This window comes from Budorcas taxicolor, chromosome 19, assembly GCF_023091745.1.
Source record: "Budorcas taxicolor isolate Tak-1 chromosome 19, Takin1.1, whole genome shotgun sequence".
Lineage (NCBI taxonomy): Eukaryota > Metazoa > Chordata > Mammalia > Artiodactyla > Bovidae > Budorcas > Budorcas taxicolor.
The window spans coordinates 61,680,323-61,699,230 of record NC_068928.1 but is presented as its reverse complement, the minus strand read 5'-3'; the positions used below and the strand labels follow the sequence as shown (position 1 = coordinate 61,699,230).

Sequence of the window (18,908 nt, the reverse complement as noted above, 5' to 3'; positions counted from 1 at the left end):
AAAAAGAAAAGCCTTGGAGAGAATGTGATCTCAGGAACCATTAAATTAGAAATCCATCTTCCTCTTTCCTCTGCAAAAACTGTCCCCTTTAAAATCAAACCATCTTGAAGATCCAGATGCTAACCCCCTAGTTACTGTTTCCAAGTTAACTGGAGCAAACAAACAACTAGGAGGAAATTTAAAAAAAAAGAAGACGAGCCCTGCCCAGCCACCAAGCGGTACTGCAGCAAAACAAGGCCAGCCGGGGCTGAGAGGTGGCGTCTGAGCAGCGGATGCGGAAGCCGCCCCGCCGTGCGTCCGCCCTCGCGCCCCGCTGCCCTGCCCTGCGCCAGCGCCACCTTCTGTCTTCCTCCTTCCTTCGCCAGTTCTCTGTGCCTCTATTTGAGCTTCCCGCTTCTGGGCCTCCAGGGTCCGCATGTTCCTACCTTGCAGATATCGCATCTCTGCGGACCAGTTAACTGGTCGGACGGAGGGTCCTCTGTGGTGCATGCGGCTGGGTCCGCTTCCCCCCACACACCCTCACTGACCTTGCAGCGGTCCTCACTGGCCTGTCCAGTGGCTCCGGATTCAGACTCAGTAAACCGTGATGACGGCAGCAGACGAGCAGGCAATGCTCTGCTTGTTTTCTGTTGGAAGAAAGCTCTGCTGTGGTTGCAGTGACAGATAGTTTTGCCAAGTGCAGCTGAGTTTCTGAAACACAGAAAGCACCTTTGGGGTGAGTGTAATAATATGGAGCAGCCCCACTTATAAAGGAATCCGTACAGCCAGGCTCACTAGCAAATTGGACAGTTCTCACAGAACGAATTTTAACAGGCAGTAAATACAATATATCTGTCAAAACATGGGAAATTGGATGCCCCCACTTCAGATTGTCAGTTGGTTAAAAAGTGTGGCTGTGGCTCAAGTTCTCAAAGAAAGTCAATCAGCAGAGTCATCAGCTGGAGAATCCACGCTGCTTTTGGACATTTCCACAGCCTATATTTTCCTGTCTTGTTTTTGTTTTGAACTGCTCTTTTCTCACTGAAGTCTTTTGTGTAGACGCCAGGAGAGCTCAGGGCATCTTTTTCCACTTGGAAAGTGCTGCACATGGAGGACAATGGGAATTTGAATTAAAAAAAGCTTTGAGTTTGTTTTTGAAAGTGAATTGCTGTTTGAAAAATGAGGCCCATGAGGGAAAATGGAACAGACTTTAACTTTTTAAAAAAGTTGCTTCACACGTTTTTTTCACTGTGAAGAACTTTTTATCTCATTTAAGACGCTTAAATAACCTAATTTTTACTCCAGTGGTGAAATCCATTATATATGTTAGCTGTCAGCAATTAGTTGTGCAAAATATACATATTTTAATTGTGAAAATGTATTACTGTTAGAATTATTCCTGTATATGTGTATATAATTGAATTTTTTAGAAAGAAATCGGGTTCTGTAGTTACCTATTCTCTGTGAAACAAATAAATGACTGAAAAAGACAGCTATGTCTTTTGAAGTATTGGCAGAAATTCTGAGGTGAAACTTTTTCATCTTGTAAACCCACTGAATGAACGTCAGCTCACCACTTCCTCCTGGGGCTTCCACTCAACCACTTGACTTTTCTAGTTAATTTTGCTCCTTTTGAAAATACATTCTCATTAAGTGGCTGCTGCTGCTAAATATCTGGCTTTAAATTCTGTTCCTTTATCTTTGTAGCCATCAGCTACAAGGTATTAGCTTTATACTTGGAAAACCCACGGTTTGCTGTGAAAACCCCGTTCGGAAACCCTGCCTTTGACTAGCGAGGTAGCTTCTGGGTGCTGGTACGTTTGAAACCGATCAGCAGCGTCTTACAGTCTAAAGGATTTTGCGTTTAGTTCATCATCTCATAGCTGCTGTTGGCTTCGTGAAGACATTTTCAAGTTACAAGGAAGGAGGAATGTCATCTGAATACATCTGTGCTTTTATAAATATAGATGGATAGCAAAACAGACTGAGAGACAAGACTCGACATACGGACTGTCCGGCCTCCTGTCCTTTGAGGGCCCTGCTGGCTCATGTAATTAAATAAGGTCCTTTTAGACCAGCTTGAAGGTAGAAAAATATCCAATACAAATAGAAGCATTTTTTCTCAGCTACTTTCTGATGATAATGGGCAAATCTGTCTCTGCTTTCAGCATTTGAAAAATTTTGTCTTCAAATGAGATGAGGTATCAGAGATAAACTTCTCAAAGCATATTTAAGTATTCTAACAGACAGAGCTCATTGTGTTAATCAGTTCCAAATGTCAACCTCCAAAGTCTATGGATAAATGTTTGGTTTTGAAAAACAAAATTAAACAAAGAAATCAAACAATAATTAAAAGAAACCTTAACTCTCATCCTTAAATGCTTAATACAGTAATAAGTGAAACTTTACTTACTACCAAGGAAGACCTGGGCGAATTGGGCGGTGGATCTCGTGTATGGATTTGAAGACTCAGTGTTATAAAGATGTCCTAAAGTATGTTTTCATCTTCTTCACTCCGTTCCTGTTGATCCTGCCCTGGTTTAGCCCCTTCTAATTCCACACTGTGTGTGCACGCTTAGTCGCTCCACCCCTGTCCGATTCTTTGCGACCCAGACAGTGGCCCCCCAGGCTCCTCTGTCCAAGGGATTTCCCAGGCAAGAGTACCGGGGTGGGTTGCCATTTCCTCCTGCAGGGGAACTTCCCGACCCAGGGGTTGAATCTGTCTCACTTGTGTCTCCTGCGTTGTACGTGGGTTCTTTACCAGCTAAGCCATCGGGAAAACCCGTAAAAATGTCAGTTCTCCCCAGATTAATCTATAGAATCAACTCAAAACGTTAGCAATGCTTTTTGCCAGGGTGGGGAGGGTGGGGGAGGGCGGTGCCAGTGGCAGGGGAGTGAGTGAGGGAAACTGGCAAGCTGATTCTAAAATCTACATAAAAATCAGACAGCTCAGAGCAACCATGGCAACCTTATGCTACCAGAACTTATAAACACTGCTGAATACTGAGGTTAATATTAAGCTACAGTCATAAATACAGTACAGTTGTGGCACAAAGATGAACAGTGTTTTAGGGGAAAGAGACCGACAGTAGACACACACTTCATGATCACCCCGATTCATGTCTAAGCAAGTACTGCTGCACAGCAGGCAAAGAAGGGCCAGGTCAGTAAATGCTGCCATACTCAGGAGGCCCTGGATGAAGCATCCGCATCCAGGGTTGATGCAGAACTGCTGCAGACAGATAAGAAGGGGAGAGGCACCAGGCACGCGCCCGCTGCTTTTCTCTGTCGAGGATGTTAGTTTCTACTGAATCTTTAGTCAAGCAGATAATTGTTTATCTGTCTTGCTGCCATTTGTATCTGTCTTATCTGCCTATCTGTCTGTCCATCCATCTATCTATACATATCTGACAATATCTGAAGGACAATTTCTTATAGTTTATCTAAATATGTATTAAATACAGCAGAATTGTATATGTCTATAGACTTGTATAATTTTCTACTAAATTATATATGTCAGATTACTCAGACCCTAACAACACAACAGAACTTGACTAGAGAAAGAACAGTGACTTTTTACAAGCACATCTGACAGAAACGCTAGACCCTGGTCCAGTGTCCATTCCTAGTCTCTCACTAATACAGCACAGCCCTGAGTTTATTTAGGGTAACGTTAGACACAGTTCTAAATCGGCAGTCTCTCACCTTGCAGGTGGAGTGTGGCTTCTAACGCAGAGAACTTCTAACGCAGTGAATGAGATGGAAACAGCGTACTGTACTGGCTCCTGACAGGAGCTTGCAGGAAAGCCCCTTCAGAGGGTTTTCAGCAGCTGCTATGGACCCTTAACCCTTGTCCCCTCGCCCCCACCCTTTGGAGAGGGGGGCGGTTCTGAACTGCAGAAACCACTCTGGGGCCATCACAGGAGGCTGAATTGCAGAGACCCGAGCCCTGACATCTTTGAGCTGCCGATGCCGCGGCCTGTTCCTGAACGTTTCATGACCCGAGGGGAACAGAGCGCTGGTGTTGCTTAAGGTCTGGATGCTCAGATGTTCTCTTTCGTGGAGCTCAAGTAACGCTCAAGACACCAGCGTACACCTCTCTCCATCACCCGTGAACGTTAGACATTCACAGAAACATACCTGAGCCCTTTTCTGCTCCTAATTTGATCACCAAGTTCTACACTTAGCTTTCTTGGAAGCCGTTTACCCAGTGAAGGAGTAGCTTTAACCACTTGAAGTTAAATGGAATATGGAATGATGTATGAGTAAGCAGAATCTTTTGTATCTATGGCAACTGAAAACCTTGTTTCTACACAAACTTCAAGTGTTTTACAAGACTTGTTTGTTTATTTTGGCTAAATTGTGGAAGGAGAATGGAGTGGGGTCTTGCATTTTCGGTCAGTATAAAATAACACTTGTAACACTTTGAATTTTTCTCAATGTTTCAGTATAAGAAAGCGGTCTTTCACGTGCTTTAAATTGTTTTCTATTTTCATTATAGAAGATAATTTTTTTGAAGGAAGATATCCTATTTTTATAAATGTTGCATATACAAAGCTCTTAATTACATTTAAAATATTTTAATAATTATTGTTAGTTGTAATACTCAATCTATGCTAAAGTAGAATAAGAACCAAAAATCAACTTCATATGAAGATTTGTCTTAAAAGCACTGAATAAACCAGGTCTTCTCTCCTTGATTTACCTTTCTTGCCTCCTTTCTGTTTTGCTTTTGTCTGCCCTCCGTTCATCCTTGAGAATTTAATATGTATTTATTCTGCACACCGTGGCAATTAATGAATAACTAAGATACAACAGAATTGTAAGTCATAGTTTCTTTTATTTGGGAGCTCACTGTGTAGATGAGTAAACGAAGCTTGCAATTTGAAACACTCCTGCGCTCTAGAGAAAAGCACCATGTGCTGGGAAAAGGAACGGTTTCATCTCCTTGCTCCCAGAGCTCAGTAAGAGGAAGGTGTTTCTGTCAGTTGTGGATCAGAGAGCAGACCCCTCCGCCAGGAGAGGAGGCTCGAGTCAGCCTTGGAGAGGGAAGGCTGGATGGGAGACACGTGGAGGGCTTTCCAACAGAGAGGAGCGGAGTTGCCTCGTGAGTAGCCGCAGCCATTGGGGAGGTGCCAGGCATCCAGGCCACAGGGGTGGCTCCCGAGGACCAAGCCACAGGCCTCTGGGTAGAGGGCTGACGCGAAGAGCGCCCGCTGGAGCAGAGAATGCCCGAAACCCACGTCCTCCACCGTGCCTGCCTTAGACATTCCTCAGCAGAGCTGATCCCGGGCCTGAGAGCCTGTGCTGGTCACCTTAGAGCTCTGATCGCTGAATCTGGAAGCTGCCGAGCCACATGTATGCTTCAGTGGTTTCCGATATAGTCACAGAGCCGTGCAGCTATCAGCACTTGAGAAAAACCCCACCCCCAGCCCCGTCACCCTAGCAGTCACTAGTCCTCTTTCTGTTTCTGTGGGTTTGACTCTTCTGAGAATTTAACACAAATGGGATAGTGCAATACATGGCCTTTCCTGCCTGTTCTCTTTCACTTTGAAGACCGTTTTCAAGATTCATCCGTGTTGCAACGTGTGTTGGTACTTCATCCGAATAATGTCTCATTGTATGAATATGCCACATTTTGTTCATTCATCAGCTGATGGACGTTTGGGTTGTCTCCTTTTTGGCAGTTACGCCATGAACATTTGAATACAAGTTTTTTGTATGGATTATGTTTTTCATTTCTCACCTAGGAGTGGAATTCCTGGTTCTTATGGAATCCATGTGGGTTCACTGTATCATCTCTATGGTTAATCTTTTGAGGAACTGTGAAATTGTCTTCCATTGTGGTTGCATCATTTTATATCCCCACCAGCGCTTGTGGGGATCTGATTTCTCTGCATCTTCACCAATCCTTGTCATCGTCTGGCTTTTTGATTACAGCCATCCTAGTGGGCGTGAAGTGCAGGTTGCTATTTTAATTTGAAATTGCCTGATGACAGTGGTGTTGAGCATCTTTGTATGTGCTTGTTGGCCATCGGTGTATCTTCTTTGGAGGCATGTCTTCCAGTCCCTTTGCCCAATATTAAATTGGGTTTCACTGCAGTTCATTTCAGTTCAGTTCAGTTCAGTTCAGTTCAGTTCAGTCGCTCAGTCGTGTCCGACTCTTTGCGACCCCATGAATCGCAGCACGCCTGGCCTCCCTGTCCATCACCAACTCCCGGAGTTCACTCAGACTCACATCCATCGAGTCCGTGATGCCATCCAGCCATCTCATCCTCTGTCGTCCCCTTCTCCTCCTGCCCCCAATCCCTCCCACCATCACAGTCTTTTCCAGAGAGTCAACTCTTCGCATGAGGTGGCCAAAGTACTGGAGTTTCAGCTTTAGCATCATTCCTTCCAAAGAAATCCCAGGGTTGTTCTCCTTCAGAATGGACTGGTTGGATCTCCTTGCAGTCCAAGGGACTCTCAAGAGTCTTCTCCAACACCACAGTTCAAAACCATCAATTCTTTGGCGCTCAGCCTTCTTCACGGTCCAACTCTCACATCCATACATGACCACTGGAAAAACCATAGCCTTGACTAGACGGACCTTAGTCGGCAAAGTAATGTCTCTGCTTCTGAATATACTATCTAGGTTGGTCATAACTTTTCTTCCAAGGAGTAAGCGTCTTTTAATTTCATGGCTGCAGTCACCATCTGCAGTGATTTTGGAGCCCAAAAAAATAAAGTCTGACACTGTGTCCACTGTTTCCCCATCTATTTCCCGTGGAGTGATGCCCATTTATTGTTGAGTTGTGAGATTTCTTTATATATTCTAGATGCAAGTCCCTTTTCAGATAGATGGTTTGCAGATATTTTCTCCCGTTCAGCACACAGCAAGGCCTTGATAAAACCGTGTTGAGTAAGTATTTGGATGTTCAAAATCATATTTCTACCACAATATTATTGTTACAGTAAAGTTTAGTCAACTATATACCAATGATAAATTCCCTGATTTGAAACTATTAAAACCTATCAAGAGAAGTGGACACACCTGTCACCATTTTATCATCTTTAAATTCAGCATTACAATTCGTGAGGTGTTGAAAATCCATCATTTTAATGAATGTGCAATTGACAAAAATATGCGATGCCATTTGTCACTTGAAAGTTTGATATTTGATTTTTATACTCTGCAGATGGAAAAGGTGGAAGCAGACCTGACTCGGTCCAAGTCTCTCCGTGAGAAGCAGTCCAAGGAGTTCCTGTGGCAGCTGGAGGACGCCAAGCAGAGATACGAGCAGCAGGTGCGTCGGCCTGAGGCCCTGGGGCTGCCGTGCGCTCGTCTCCGCCACACGCCCCCCTCTAGCACAGCGTCTACACGGCAAAAACACTTAGGATAGACAGTGATTCCCTTTGTTAAATTAATGAATTATAACAAATAAAATAATTAGCATATAAATAAGTAGCACAGATTATAAGAAAATCTTTAATGTCCCAATAAATAAACTGGCAAAGGAAAGAAAGATATATAAGAAGTAAATTGAGTAAATGACCATGTAGAAATATCTTCAGCCTTGGTGTTAATAAAAATGCAAATTAAAGTGATGTACCATCTAAAGTTGACAAAAGTTTTGTAAAATTGGCACTTTTGTATACCGCTAGTGGCATTTTAAGTTAACTTGGCCAAAAAAATTTCTGTAGCATCTACTAAGAGTCATGAAAAATGTTTACATTTTCCGGCCCAATTATCCTTAGTCTTGAAAATCAGACAGAAATATTCAAACAATGATGTTAATTATTTTTTAGATGGTTGATTCTTTTCTACATGCTCTACTTTCCACCCTGTGGTAGTCTTTTTAACATGACAGTCCCTTTTTTTAGGGTAAAAATAAATTTGGTATAAACTCCTTTGAAAGACTGTTAAGCTTCAAAGGCTTTTCTCGGAGTCATAGATTTGAAGCTGTACCAGATTTTTGTGTTTTATAGTCTTGGTCAAAAATATTTAATAAGGAAAATTGATCAATTATTTAAAGGATTCATACTATTAATAGAATCCATACACTATTGCATCCATCTTTCTTATTTCATTTTCATAAAAAGGAAATTATATAGATGTTTGATGAGTGTATAATAGGAATTTTTGGAAAACCACTCAAAGATCTTTGAGGTCAGTGCAGATTTAGCCTGTTCCTCTTCTTCCTGTGTCGTGAGCTAATCATCAGCACCCTTGCTGAGTGAAGCTTCCAGATGTTATGCCCAGAGTCTGAGTCCCCAAAACTGAGAGAATAAGACGTCCACAGCAATGCAAAAGCATAAAGGGGTTTTATTTCTAGCTCAAGCCAGGGCTCCCGTCTCATCCAGTGCAGTGGAGTCTTGAAGAGAGCCCAGAGCCCTGGATTACAGCAGTATTTATAGGTTTAGGACAAAGACAGAGAGTTGGCAAGGGCTTATTGGCTGCAGGAGTTTTCTGGTCTTTACTGATTGGCCAGTTATCATCCCTCCGATTGGCCAGAGTTATCATCCCCAGGAAGCCCCGGAAGCATGACTCAGGGATTATTTTTGGCCTAGTGCACCTCTCTAAGCCTGTCATGGCTCTGGTGAGGTTGTAACACAGTCACTTATGAGGCAGGACTATGAGCTTGGACGTGTTAGGAGAACATTTATTGACCTGATAATATACAAACTTTTTAAAAACCCCTTTTTAAGCTGAAAATTCTATCAACCAGAATGGTAGTCCCCTGACCACTCCAAACCGCTGACGATTTAACACTGGAAGTGTATTATGAGGAAAGATAGGCACGGAGTCGTGTCCCCGCGAGCCAGCACCACCATGTTCCCCAAGGGGAAGCCAAACAGACTCTGGAGGGCCGGGCAGGGGTGGAGGGCGGGGCTTCTCAGCCGTGGGAGGGGCCATGGGGGTGTGGGGTGGGGCGGGGTGGGGAGGGCGGGGCCGGGGGCGGGGCTTCACTCAGCCATGGGCGGGGCCCTTGGGCAGCAGGGGCGGGGGGTGGTGGCCCACTGTGGGCGCGACTGTGGGGTGCGGGGCAGAAGCGCGCTCTGAGTGACCAGAGTCACCACAGCGTCTGTGGGGTGTGGGGGCCCAAAGGCCAGTCACCAGAGCCTCTGTGGGGTGCGGGGGAGGCCGGCTCTGAGTGATCAGAAAGAGAGGAAGAGCTCGGGAGGAGGAGCAGGGGAGGGTAAAAGGTAGTCTCCTTGGATTGTCCTCCTATCAGGTCTCGAGGAGTAGGTCAGTTCTGGTCACTGCGTTTTAAGCAGGATAATGAAAATCGCAAACATGTTCAAAGGAGAGTTTCCAGAACTAAGGATGTGTGGGGATAGGTCAGAGGCGTATTTCAAGAAGTAAGGATATTTGCCAAGAGAGGATGAGACTCGGGAGCATTGCATGTTATGTATTTTTAAATTCCAGGCCTGTAATAGGGAAGTCTTAACGGTTGGTCTGTGTGGTGAAAGTCACTCAGTCGTGTCCAACTCTGTGCGACCCCATGGGCTATAGAGTTCTGGGAATTCTCCAAGCCCGAATAGTCGAGTGGGTAGCCATTCGCTTCTCCAGGGGATCTTCCCGACCCAGGGACTGACTCCAGGATTCTTTACCAGCTGAGCCACCAGGAAAGCCCCACAGTAGTTGTAATAGCGTGCCATCAGGAGGACACACACCAGGCCAGCCCCACTTCTATCTGCTTCACAGACCAGCCCCTTCCCGTCCTCACAGTCGCACTGAGAGGCAGCTCCATTGTCTCCCAGTCGTGGAGACTGAGCTCATGTGGGCAGTTTACTGGCCAGAGGGGCCGCCCAGTGACCAGGTGACAGGGCTGGACGTGGACGTGAACTTGAGTTGTGCTGTTCACGATAAGAGCCCCCGGGGTGTCTAGGGACAGAAATTGAGCCTCTGGGTGAATGGTATTGTGGGAACATTTTGAATCGTTTCAAGGTTGTTCTTTCTAAAGGCTTATCCCGATGTGCAGTCGTTTGTCTCGTGAGAAAGTAAGTTTCCCTCCTGAGTGTGTGGAGGTGACTGTCCTGAGTGCTGGGGGCAGAGGGTCCCTTCCAGGTCCAACATCGGTGACTGTCCGCGCCTTCCATCAGACCCTGGCCCCCCGTGTGGCTCTGGACAACTGCAGGCAGCTCCGAGTCGTTTACCTACACACCTTTCTACACCCGCCTGCCTTCTCTGCCCGCCATTCAAGTGCAAGGATGACAACTTTCCCGTCATCTTGTCTTACTGTTCTGAGTGTTGTGGGTGCAGTGTTTCATTCTGGAAGGAGATGTACATGCCGACCACCAGTCCCAGCTTCGCAGGCCTGGGTAGGCGACCCCTGGGGTGCGTGAGTGCTGGGGTGGAGGGGCTGATGCCTGCATCTTACAGTGTTGGACTCACTTGATTATTTGGTGGGAAAGCAAAGTGGTTTTATTATTGAGGTAACTTTCATATTAAAACAAACAGAGACTTTTCCTGTTTTGTAAAATGTACAGTTCTCATGAATTTTGTAGGATAAAACAGGGCATTTCAAAGCAACTTGCAGTTTGCAAAGTCTGCTCCAGGCTGAGCCCTCAGATCCCGGGGGGTTACTATTCATCTTCGCCGCTGTGAGGGATGCTTTGGTGGAAAAGTTTTAGAAGCCCTTATCCGGTCTAATCCTCACATTTTATAATGAGGGAGCCCGCATCCAGAGGAAATGAATGACTGGTGCCTTCTGGGCCTCAATTTCCTTACTCAGTGCGACTCGTGAGCCCCTCCCACGTAGAGAGCTCAGTGCCAGGAACTGTACTGAAGTGAAAAAAGCAGAGTGGTATTTTAAAACATTTCAGCCCAAATGCAGGCATGAAGTGTGCAGATGTGGAGAGACAACATCAAACACGTGGGATAAACACTCACACAAATACCCTGCGAAGCCCAAGCTTTCATCAAGATTTCCTGTTTCTTTCCTGTATGACCCGTTGGAACAGAGAGACCATTCTGATTGTCTTCACAAGCCTCACTCAAGTTGGAAACAAACAACAAAGCAGGCATGCTAGGATTTCCTGAACTGTGGAGATTTTTTTTTTTTCTGGCAATTCCAACATATCATTCTTTAATCTTATATTTTATATCTTCTCTTTTCCCTGCAAAGCCTTTAAAGGGAAATGCAGTTCAACAGATAAACAAGTGGCCAGATTCTCCAGGAAGAATAAACACTTACTGTTGAGGATGATTAAAAACACTGGACAGCCCAGTCCTTACACGACACCACTGTTCGGAACAAAATGTTTTGGTAGCAAAGACAAGCCAGGAATTATAGAAGATAAGAGTGCAGCTGGGACATCTGAAGATCAGTTGAGATGTTCTAGAAACAGCATGCTGTTCCCAGTTTTTCTCTGTAAATATCACCGAAATTTTTTAGGTGATATAACCTGAAAACATGGACCTGTTTTGAATCAGACTGTTAGTCTCCACTGGGAAAGGACACAGCAGAAAGTGAGGGCAGAGACAGGGAAGGGGGCCCAGCACGGGGGGGGGGGGGGGGGCGGGGGGGCGGCACCCGCGGGTGGGGGCAGGGCTGGGCCTCGGCTGTCGGTGGCGGGGGCATCAGACACAGAGGTCTGTGATCTGCAGTCGGAAAGCAAGGGTGTTCTGACTCCTGAGGGCTTCCTCTGCGACAGGAGAGAACACTGTTTGTTGACACTGAAGGCATCAGGTGGACAGGGGAGCCAAGGCGGGCGGGAGCTGTCTGAAATGGCGCGGGTGATGGGGGGCTGCTCTGGCAGCAGCAGCTCAGTAGAGTTTCTGTCGGGAGGTGAGGCCTCAGGTGAGGTTACTGACCGTGGATGTGCAGGTCTCCCTAAAAATCCTTCAGAATGGCTTTCTGTGTAATTTATTAATTTCTATGTCTAGTATGCCCCTGTTTTTCTGTCTTATTGCTCACCTTATCATCCTCTCTTAAAAAAGTCCGTCTTTCTCGGTTATCCTCTTTTAAGTTTGTAATGAGCTTTGAGCCCCAGTTGTGGTCACTGGGCTCCTAGGTGGTGATGAAGACAAGTGCAGACCCTGGGCTTTCAGTTCTTCCCTTCCACAGCCACCTGATCCAGGTGTGCAGCTGTGCTGTGCAGCTCAGATGGGTCCTCCAGGCACCTGGCATCCTGGCGTTCAGACTGTGATGTGCTGGGAGCCCAGCTCGCAGAACCGCGTTGGCTGTTGGTGAGAAGTGCCTAACGCCCCACCCCTTTTCCCCCACCTTTTCTTGGCTTGGAATTGTTATTGTCTAGGTTCATACAAATGGCACCTTTCCCTCGAGTGGGATTGAAGGGGGCAAAGATGAATGTGGTTTTTTTCAGTGACCGTCACATGAAGATGATTTACTTTAGGGATACCTCATTTTACAAGGGGCTTCCCTGATGGCACAGTGGTAAGAACTCGCCTGCCCATGCAGGAGACATAGGAGACTCGGGTGTGATCCCTGAGTTGGGAAGATCCCCTGGAGAAGGAAATGGCAGTCCACTCATGCCATTTTGCCTGGAGAATTCCATGGACAGGGGAGCCTGGTGGGGTACAGTCCATGGGGTTGCAAAGAGTTGGACACGACTGAAGCAACTGAGTGCTTTCTGCAGTTGAATACAATAGAAAAACTATTCTATGATACTAGAAAAACGTTTCCTAAGTAGTGAAATGGCTCAGCGATGATCCCACTGTCCAGGCTCCTTCAACGTCTGAGCTCAAATCCTGTCCTCCATCACTTAATTCACGTTTACTGAGCAGCCTCTCCGTGCAAACACGGCGTGGTGCTTCGATGTGGCGGTGTGCACGGCGGTGTCTGCCCTGGTGGTGGAGAGCCCACGGCCCCCCAGCCTGAGGACGAAGTGTGAGGTTGCAGCCATGACCGCCGCGCGGAGATGCAGCGAAACACCGCATCTGAGTGCAGGGCCCGCTACATGAGCGTGTCCTTTCATTGTAGATGTTAGACAGGCGAGGCTTGCTGGTGATGTGGAATGGCGCGTGAAGGAGAGGGGACTCGGGTTTTCCAGCTGAGCGACCAGGTGGACAAACAGTGGTGACAGACACTGACTCACAGAGAGGAAGCGCCCGGACTGAGCTAGGGACGCAGCGACAGCTAGCCATGGGCACCAGAGGGAGGAAACAGCGAGAATGCCGAGAGCAGCCTGGGCGCGGCGGTGGGTGGGTGCAGCTTCCCATGCTGTGCGCAGCTGGGCCGCAGGCCGGAGATGAGCACCTGGGTCCCCAGCTGTGTGGGCGTCGCCGGCCGGGAGGCTGGATGGAGGCCGACAGCTGGCCCCTGCGGTGGCAGGAAGGGCTTTGCGCCTTGATGAGCCCAGGCCAGTAGGGCGGGGGCAGCAGCCGAGACAGTGCAGGGGCAGAGCGGGGCCGCGCCTCTGCCCTCCGGCGTCAGCGGTGGAGGCGGCGGCTGAGCAGCGGCCATCGGGGTGCTGGGGGACCCCTGGAGTCAGAGGAACGTTGTGCTCGGGACCTCTGACGCTCTCCAGGCTCTGGGCTCTCACGCTTGCAGCCACTTGACCCGGGAGGGGAGATGGTTGTGTTGCAGGGCGGCTCTCCGCAGGGCTCCCAGCTGGCAACTCCCCTTCCTCCTCCTCGAGGAAGCACAGGGAGGGCGTTCCTTCCCACCTCCTGCAGCTGCAGCTCATCGCACACCAAGGCTTGCAGATGTGGTTTGTCGTCGGGTGACCTTGAGCTCATTTCAGCTCATATTTTGCACCGTAATTCCTCCTTTTTATGCGTCGGGTCATTCTGTTGTGTCTGTCACTTGCTCTTCTGGCTTTGGGATTTCTGACTTGAAGGTATATTACTGGGACAGTTGATCTTCTATGTAACGTGTACTGAGAAGTAATGACTTTCTGCATCCCATTTGTCTTTTAAAGGTTAATAATATAAGATTGCTAACAGGTGTTCAGGTAGTACTGGAGAAGAAAATGGCAACCCACTCCGGGATTCTTGCCTGGGAAATCCCGTGGACAGAGGAGCCTGGCGGGCTGCAGTCCAGGAGGTCACAGAGGGTTGGACACGACTGAGTGACTGAACAGCAACAGGCAGCATTTGCTCGCACTGAGCTTGCTGTCGAACAGTTCCCAGAACTCAGGGTTCCATATTCGAGACCCTCAGAGCCTTGGCCGTCCAGCCCGCCCGGCCCGGTCTCTCAGGCCTGGCCTGTGCTCCTGCCCCAGGCACTTGTGTGGTGCCTCCAGTGGAGGGAGGAGGCCGTGGTCAGACTGTGGCAGGATCCAGTCTGAGGGCGAGGTCTGTGCCTTCAGGGGCCTCAGAATCCCTGCCAGAGTGTGCGGGGGTGCATCGTGGGTGGAGCACCATCCTTCTTGGTCTCCTATTTGATAATTCCTTGTGAGTCACCGTTGCAATTTCTACGCAATACAGCAGTTTTCTCTCCCAGACCCAGCCCCTGCTGTTGAGTCCAGGATCACAGAGAACTGGCTACCAGATGACTTGCCAGTTTGCTTTCATGCCCAGCCAGTTCCAGGCCCATCACTCAGTGAGCACAGAGGTCTTCGATGATGGGCCCCCTCCCCCTGGAGCACTGACACGGAGACCTTGCTGAGACTTGTTGCCGTCCCTGCGGATGTCGCCTGCTGTCCCAGCCCCCACACAGTCCCTGCCATGCCACCTCCTGGTTACTGTGAACTCCATTAAACATGACTGTGGTCAGCTAGACGTGTGCAGTAGATCCAGGTGAAGGGACACGCTGCTTCAGTTCACTGTTGAGACGTGCCCACGTGCCAAGGACATGTATCTACACTTGGGGGCTGGGCTGAATTTTAACACAATCCACCTCGATGATGCATTATGAATATCATCCTTAAATGTTCCTGAAACATTAGGGGTTTTCTCCTGGACTCTACTGTTAATCTAGGGAGGACCCCCCTGCCTGAAATTGATGACAGTGAGGAAACCAAAGGGCTTATGACGTCTAGAAGTTGGTCAGGCAGCACTGGATTGGGCAGTCAGGACTGAGCTATTTCACTTGCAAAGGCTTCAGAAAGCCCTGAGGTTGCTCACTGACCAGCCTCACTGAGCAGCAGGCCCTGGCACAAAAGCAGACTGTTTGAACAGTTCAGTTTATGAACAGCTCTCTTTAGGCCTCAGGTGCCTTTATCTCTCTCATCTGTGCCTGGTTTTGAAAATGAATGAACTGAAATGTGAACATGAGCAGGATCCCGTCCCGCCTGTTGGAACTCCTCAGATAGCTCGGTGTTTCTGTGCAGGGGCGCTGGCCATTGAGCCTGGAGCGTGGCTGCACCGTTGCTAGTCCCCCTCAGCCAGCCCCGGTCTCACGTCTTTTCTTGGGGGAAAACTTCTGTTATTCTTCTGCCTTAATTGTAGGCCTATCAGTTACTTTTCCTTAGAGTATCGTTAAATATTTTGCTTTTTATCAATTTTAAATCACACCCATTCCCTTCATTTTTTTTTTTTTTTGAGACTTTTGAGAATCAGATTTGAGTAGAACTTTTTAGCTCCTTCTATTTCCTTGTGGAAAATTCTGAAAGAGATGGGAATACCAGACCACCTGACCTGCCTCTCGAGAAATCTGTATGCAGGTCAGGAAGCAACAGTTACAGCTGGACATGGAACAACAGACTGGTTCCAAATAGGAAAAGGAGTACGTCAAGGCTGTATATTGTCACCCTGCTTATTTAACTTCTATGCAGAGTACATCATGAGAAACGCCGGACTGGAAGAAGCACAAGCTGGAATCAAGATTGCTAGGAGAAATATCAATAACCTCAGATATGCAGATGACACCACCCTTATGGCAGAAAGTGAAGAGGAACTAAAAAGCCTCTTGATGAAATTGAAAGTGGAGAGTGAAAAAGTTGGCTTAAAGCTCAGCATTCAGAAAATGAAGATCATGGCATCCGGTCCAAACACTTCATGGGAAATAGATGGCGAAAGAGTGGAAACAGTGTCAGACTTTATTTTGGGGGGCTCCAAAATCACTGCAGATGGTGACTGCAGCCATGAAATTAAAGACGCTTACTCCTTGGAAGGAAAGTTATGTCCAACCTAGATAGCATATTCAAAAACAGAGACATTACTTTGCCGACTAAGGTCCGTCTAGTCAAGGCTATGGTTTTTCCAGTGGTCATGTATGGATGTGAGAGTTGGACTGTGAAGAAGGCTGATCGCCAAAGAATTGATGGTTTTGAACTGTGGTGTTGGAGAAGACTCTTGAGAGTCCCTTGGACTGCAAGGAGATCCAACCAGTCCATTCTAAAGGAGATCAGTCCTGGGTGTTCTTTGGAAGGAATGATGCTAAAGCTGAAACTCCAGTACTTTGGCCCCCTCAAGTGAAGAGCTGACTCATTGGAAAAGACCCTGATGCTGGGAGGGATTGGGGGCAGGAAGAGAAGGGGACGACCGAGGATGAGATGGCTGGATGGCATCACTGACTCTATGGACGTGAATCTGAGTGAACTCCAGGAGTTGGTGACGGACAGGGAGGCCTGGCGTGCTGTGATTCATGGGGTCGCAAAGAGTCTGACAGGGCTGAGTGACTGAAGTGATTTCCTTGTTACATGTTTAAATCTTCTACTAAAATATATAATTTCATTATTATAATGCTTGATAGTATAGTACTGAGCAGGAATAATACTGTGTCCAAGACTATTCTAAAAATATCCCAACTCAATAATTCATATACTTGGCTGCCTGAAAATGATGCAGTAATGTCAATAAAATTTTATATTCTCTTTTTTGTTGGGATTAACATTGTAGTTGTGTGACTCACAGAGTCAACCATGCACATTTATTTTAAATAATCATAGAAAACTGTTCCACTTGGCATAGTGTATAAGGAGAATACTTATATTTTTCTGTTTATTGCCTATAATGGAATAATATGAAAGAAAAATCTGTCATTTTTAAAAGATGTAAATTCACTAGCATGCATCTTTGTTCTCAGATGCAAAATAAAAAAATTTCCATATTATTTTATATGCTGTCTTGTTCAATATGTATGTGTATTCAATAATTAGGACACTTTCTTCTAAATAGTAGAAAAAATGAATGAGTGACCAGGAGTTGATCATTTATTTTCCCACTCTCAAAGAAAAATAACAATAATAACACTGTTTTGAAACCTACATTTAAAAACACTTTTAATCTGCATTCTGTTTCTTAATTTGCAATTAGAAGATGAGAGTGTTAAATCTCCAAAGAAAATAGCTCCTGAAGTGTGGTGTAGGCTGCACGCCTGGAGAAATGAATGCTATAGCTTTAAGATAAGGTAGTCTGGTGATTCAGTGCAGGAAACTAGATTGATTTGGAGCAGGCTCCTACTGTTAGCTTTTTTGAAGATGGATTCTCACGCCGAATATAACGCCACATATTCTCGATAACAGCAGTTTTTCCCCCTGAAATCCACCAAAACTGAAGAAAAATCCAAGTGACTGTTCCTCGCAGCTGTGTGGCCTGGAGTTCACTGGGGAAGCTGGCGTCCTGCAGTCCCCATTCAGCACCTGCTTCAAAGGCAGCCTGGCCGGCTATAGTGTGCGGGCCAGGTAGGGTGCCATTGTGTGCGGCCCGGAGGATTAGTATCAAAGCTGCGGCGACCAGGCCCTCGGTCTCCGGCTGCCACTCAGTCTAGCGGGGCGCGGCTCAGACCAGCCAAGGTCACCGTCTCCAGCGTGGAGTGGACTGGGAAAGCACCCTGAGAATGGCGTGCTTTTTATGAAATCATGGCGCGGGCTGGCGGCGCAGCAGGTGCCCCCTGGAGCACACCACATCTGTTTGTGTTGGTGTCCCGTGGCTGACAACGAGATAATAGAGCTTTGAGATTTATCATTTTATTTTAAGAAAGACAACTGTATATACAATAATCCAGATGCGTACTTAGCTTCGATCTTTTATTTGAAAACCATAAAGAAAACAGACCGATTTAATTGCTGTTTGTACGTGTATATATTTAAGCAAAAAGCAAAGCGTGCTGACTGTTAACCATTTTCAACCGTTGCTGGTCAGTGATACCCAAATTCTTGGGGAGGAGATACCTAGCATTCAACATAATTTTTTTTTCAATGTTCAGGCATTTGTGTCAATAGATTGCAGAAGGATTTACTGAATATGCCCAACTCTTGAATATCGGGAGGTTAGATAAAATCCACCCCCCTCCCACCCAATGAGAGTATTTTAAGGGTGAGGGAATGATGACGCAAAAAATAAAATTTTCAACTTGGGCAAATTGGAGAAAAATTAAGCTGTCCATGAGTTGTCATGACGACAAGGATGTTCTGTTGATGAACTGTCCTCATTGTCCAATCAGATAGTAGAGCTGAAGCTGGAGCATGAACAGGAGAAGACGCACCTATTACAGCAGCATAACGCGGAGAAGGAGAGCCTAGTCCGAGACCACGAACGGGAAGTCGGAAACCTGGAGAACAAGCTCCGCGCTGCCAACATGGAGCACGAAAATCAAATCCAAGAGTTCAAGAAACGAGACTCACAGGTAATTACCAATGATATTTGATGAAGCGGGTATCCATTTTTAAACAGTCATCAGCGTTTCATGTTTTCTTATTATTCTTGTTGGTGCACGCTATTTGATCATTTGCAAACCCGACATATAAATGTGATTTTTTTTTTTTTGTTTTCTCCCCACCCCCCTTTTTTGGGGGGATGAATAAGGCTTTAACTACAGAAACCACAGGTAGCCAGATTAAAAATCCCATGGCGCGCTATAACTTGGCCCCTTTTTTATAATCTTGTCTCAGTTCCTTTCATGATGGATTTTTTTTTTTAAGGTATCTGCCCCTTACCCCTCCCCTCAGCCTTAGCAAATCCCTAGGAAATGTATCAGCCTCACTCCTTGCTTTTTGTTTTAATCTCTGTAGGTAATCAAGCAGCTGTTTTAATATTTGCTTTTCCTTCCTAGTGTTGCTTTTTTCCTTTAGACTCTATATTTGATTAGATTGCT

At 46.5% G+C, this 18,908-nt stretch overlaps 1 protein-coding gene across 1 annotated transcript in view; it reads left to right on the top strand.

The window, feature by feature from the left end:
* Nucleotides 1-18,908, top strand: part of CEP112 (centrosomal protein 112) — a 320,978-nt gene that overhangs the window by 140,257 nt on the left and 161,813 nt on the right. The window contains exons 19-20 of the mRNA XM_052658249.1: nucleotides 7,158-7,265; nucleotides 18,258-18,440. Of these exons, the coding sequence (XP_052514209.1) occupies nucleotides 7,158-7,265; nucleotides 18,258-18,440 (291 nt within the window). The remainder of the gene's footprint in view (nucleotides 1-7,157; nucleotides 7,266-18,257; nucleotides 18,441-18,908) is intronic.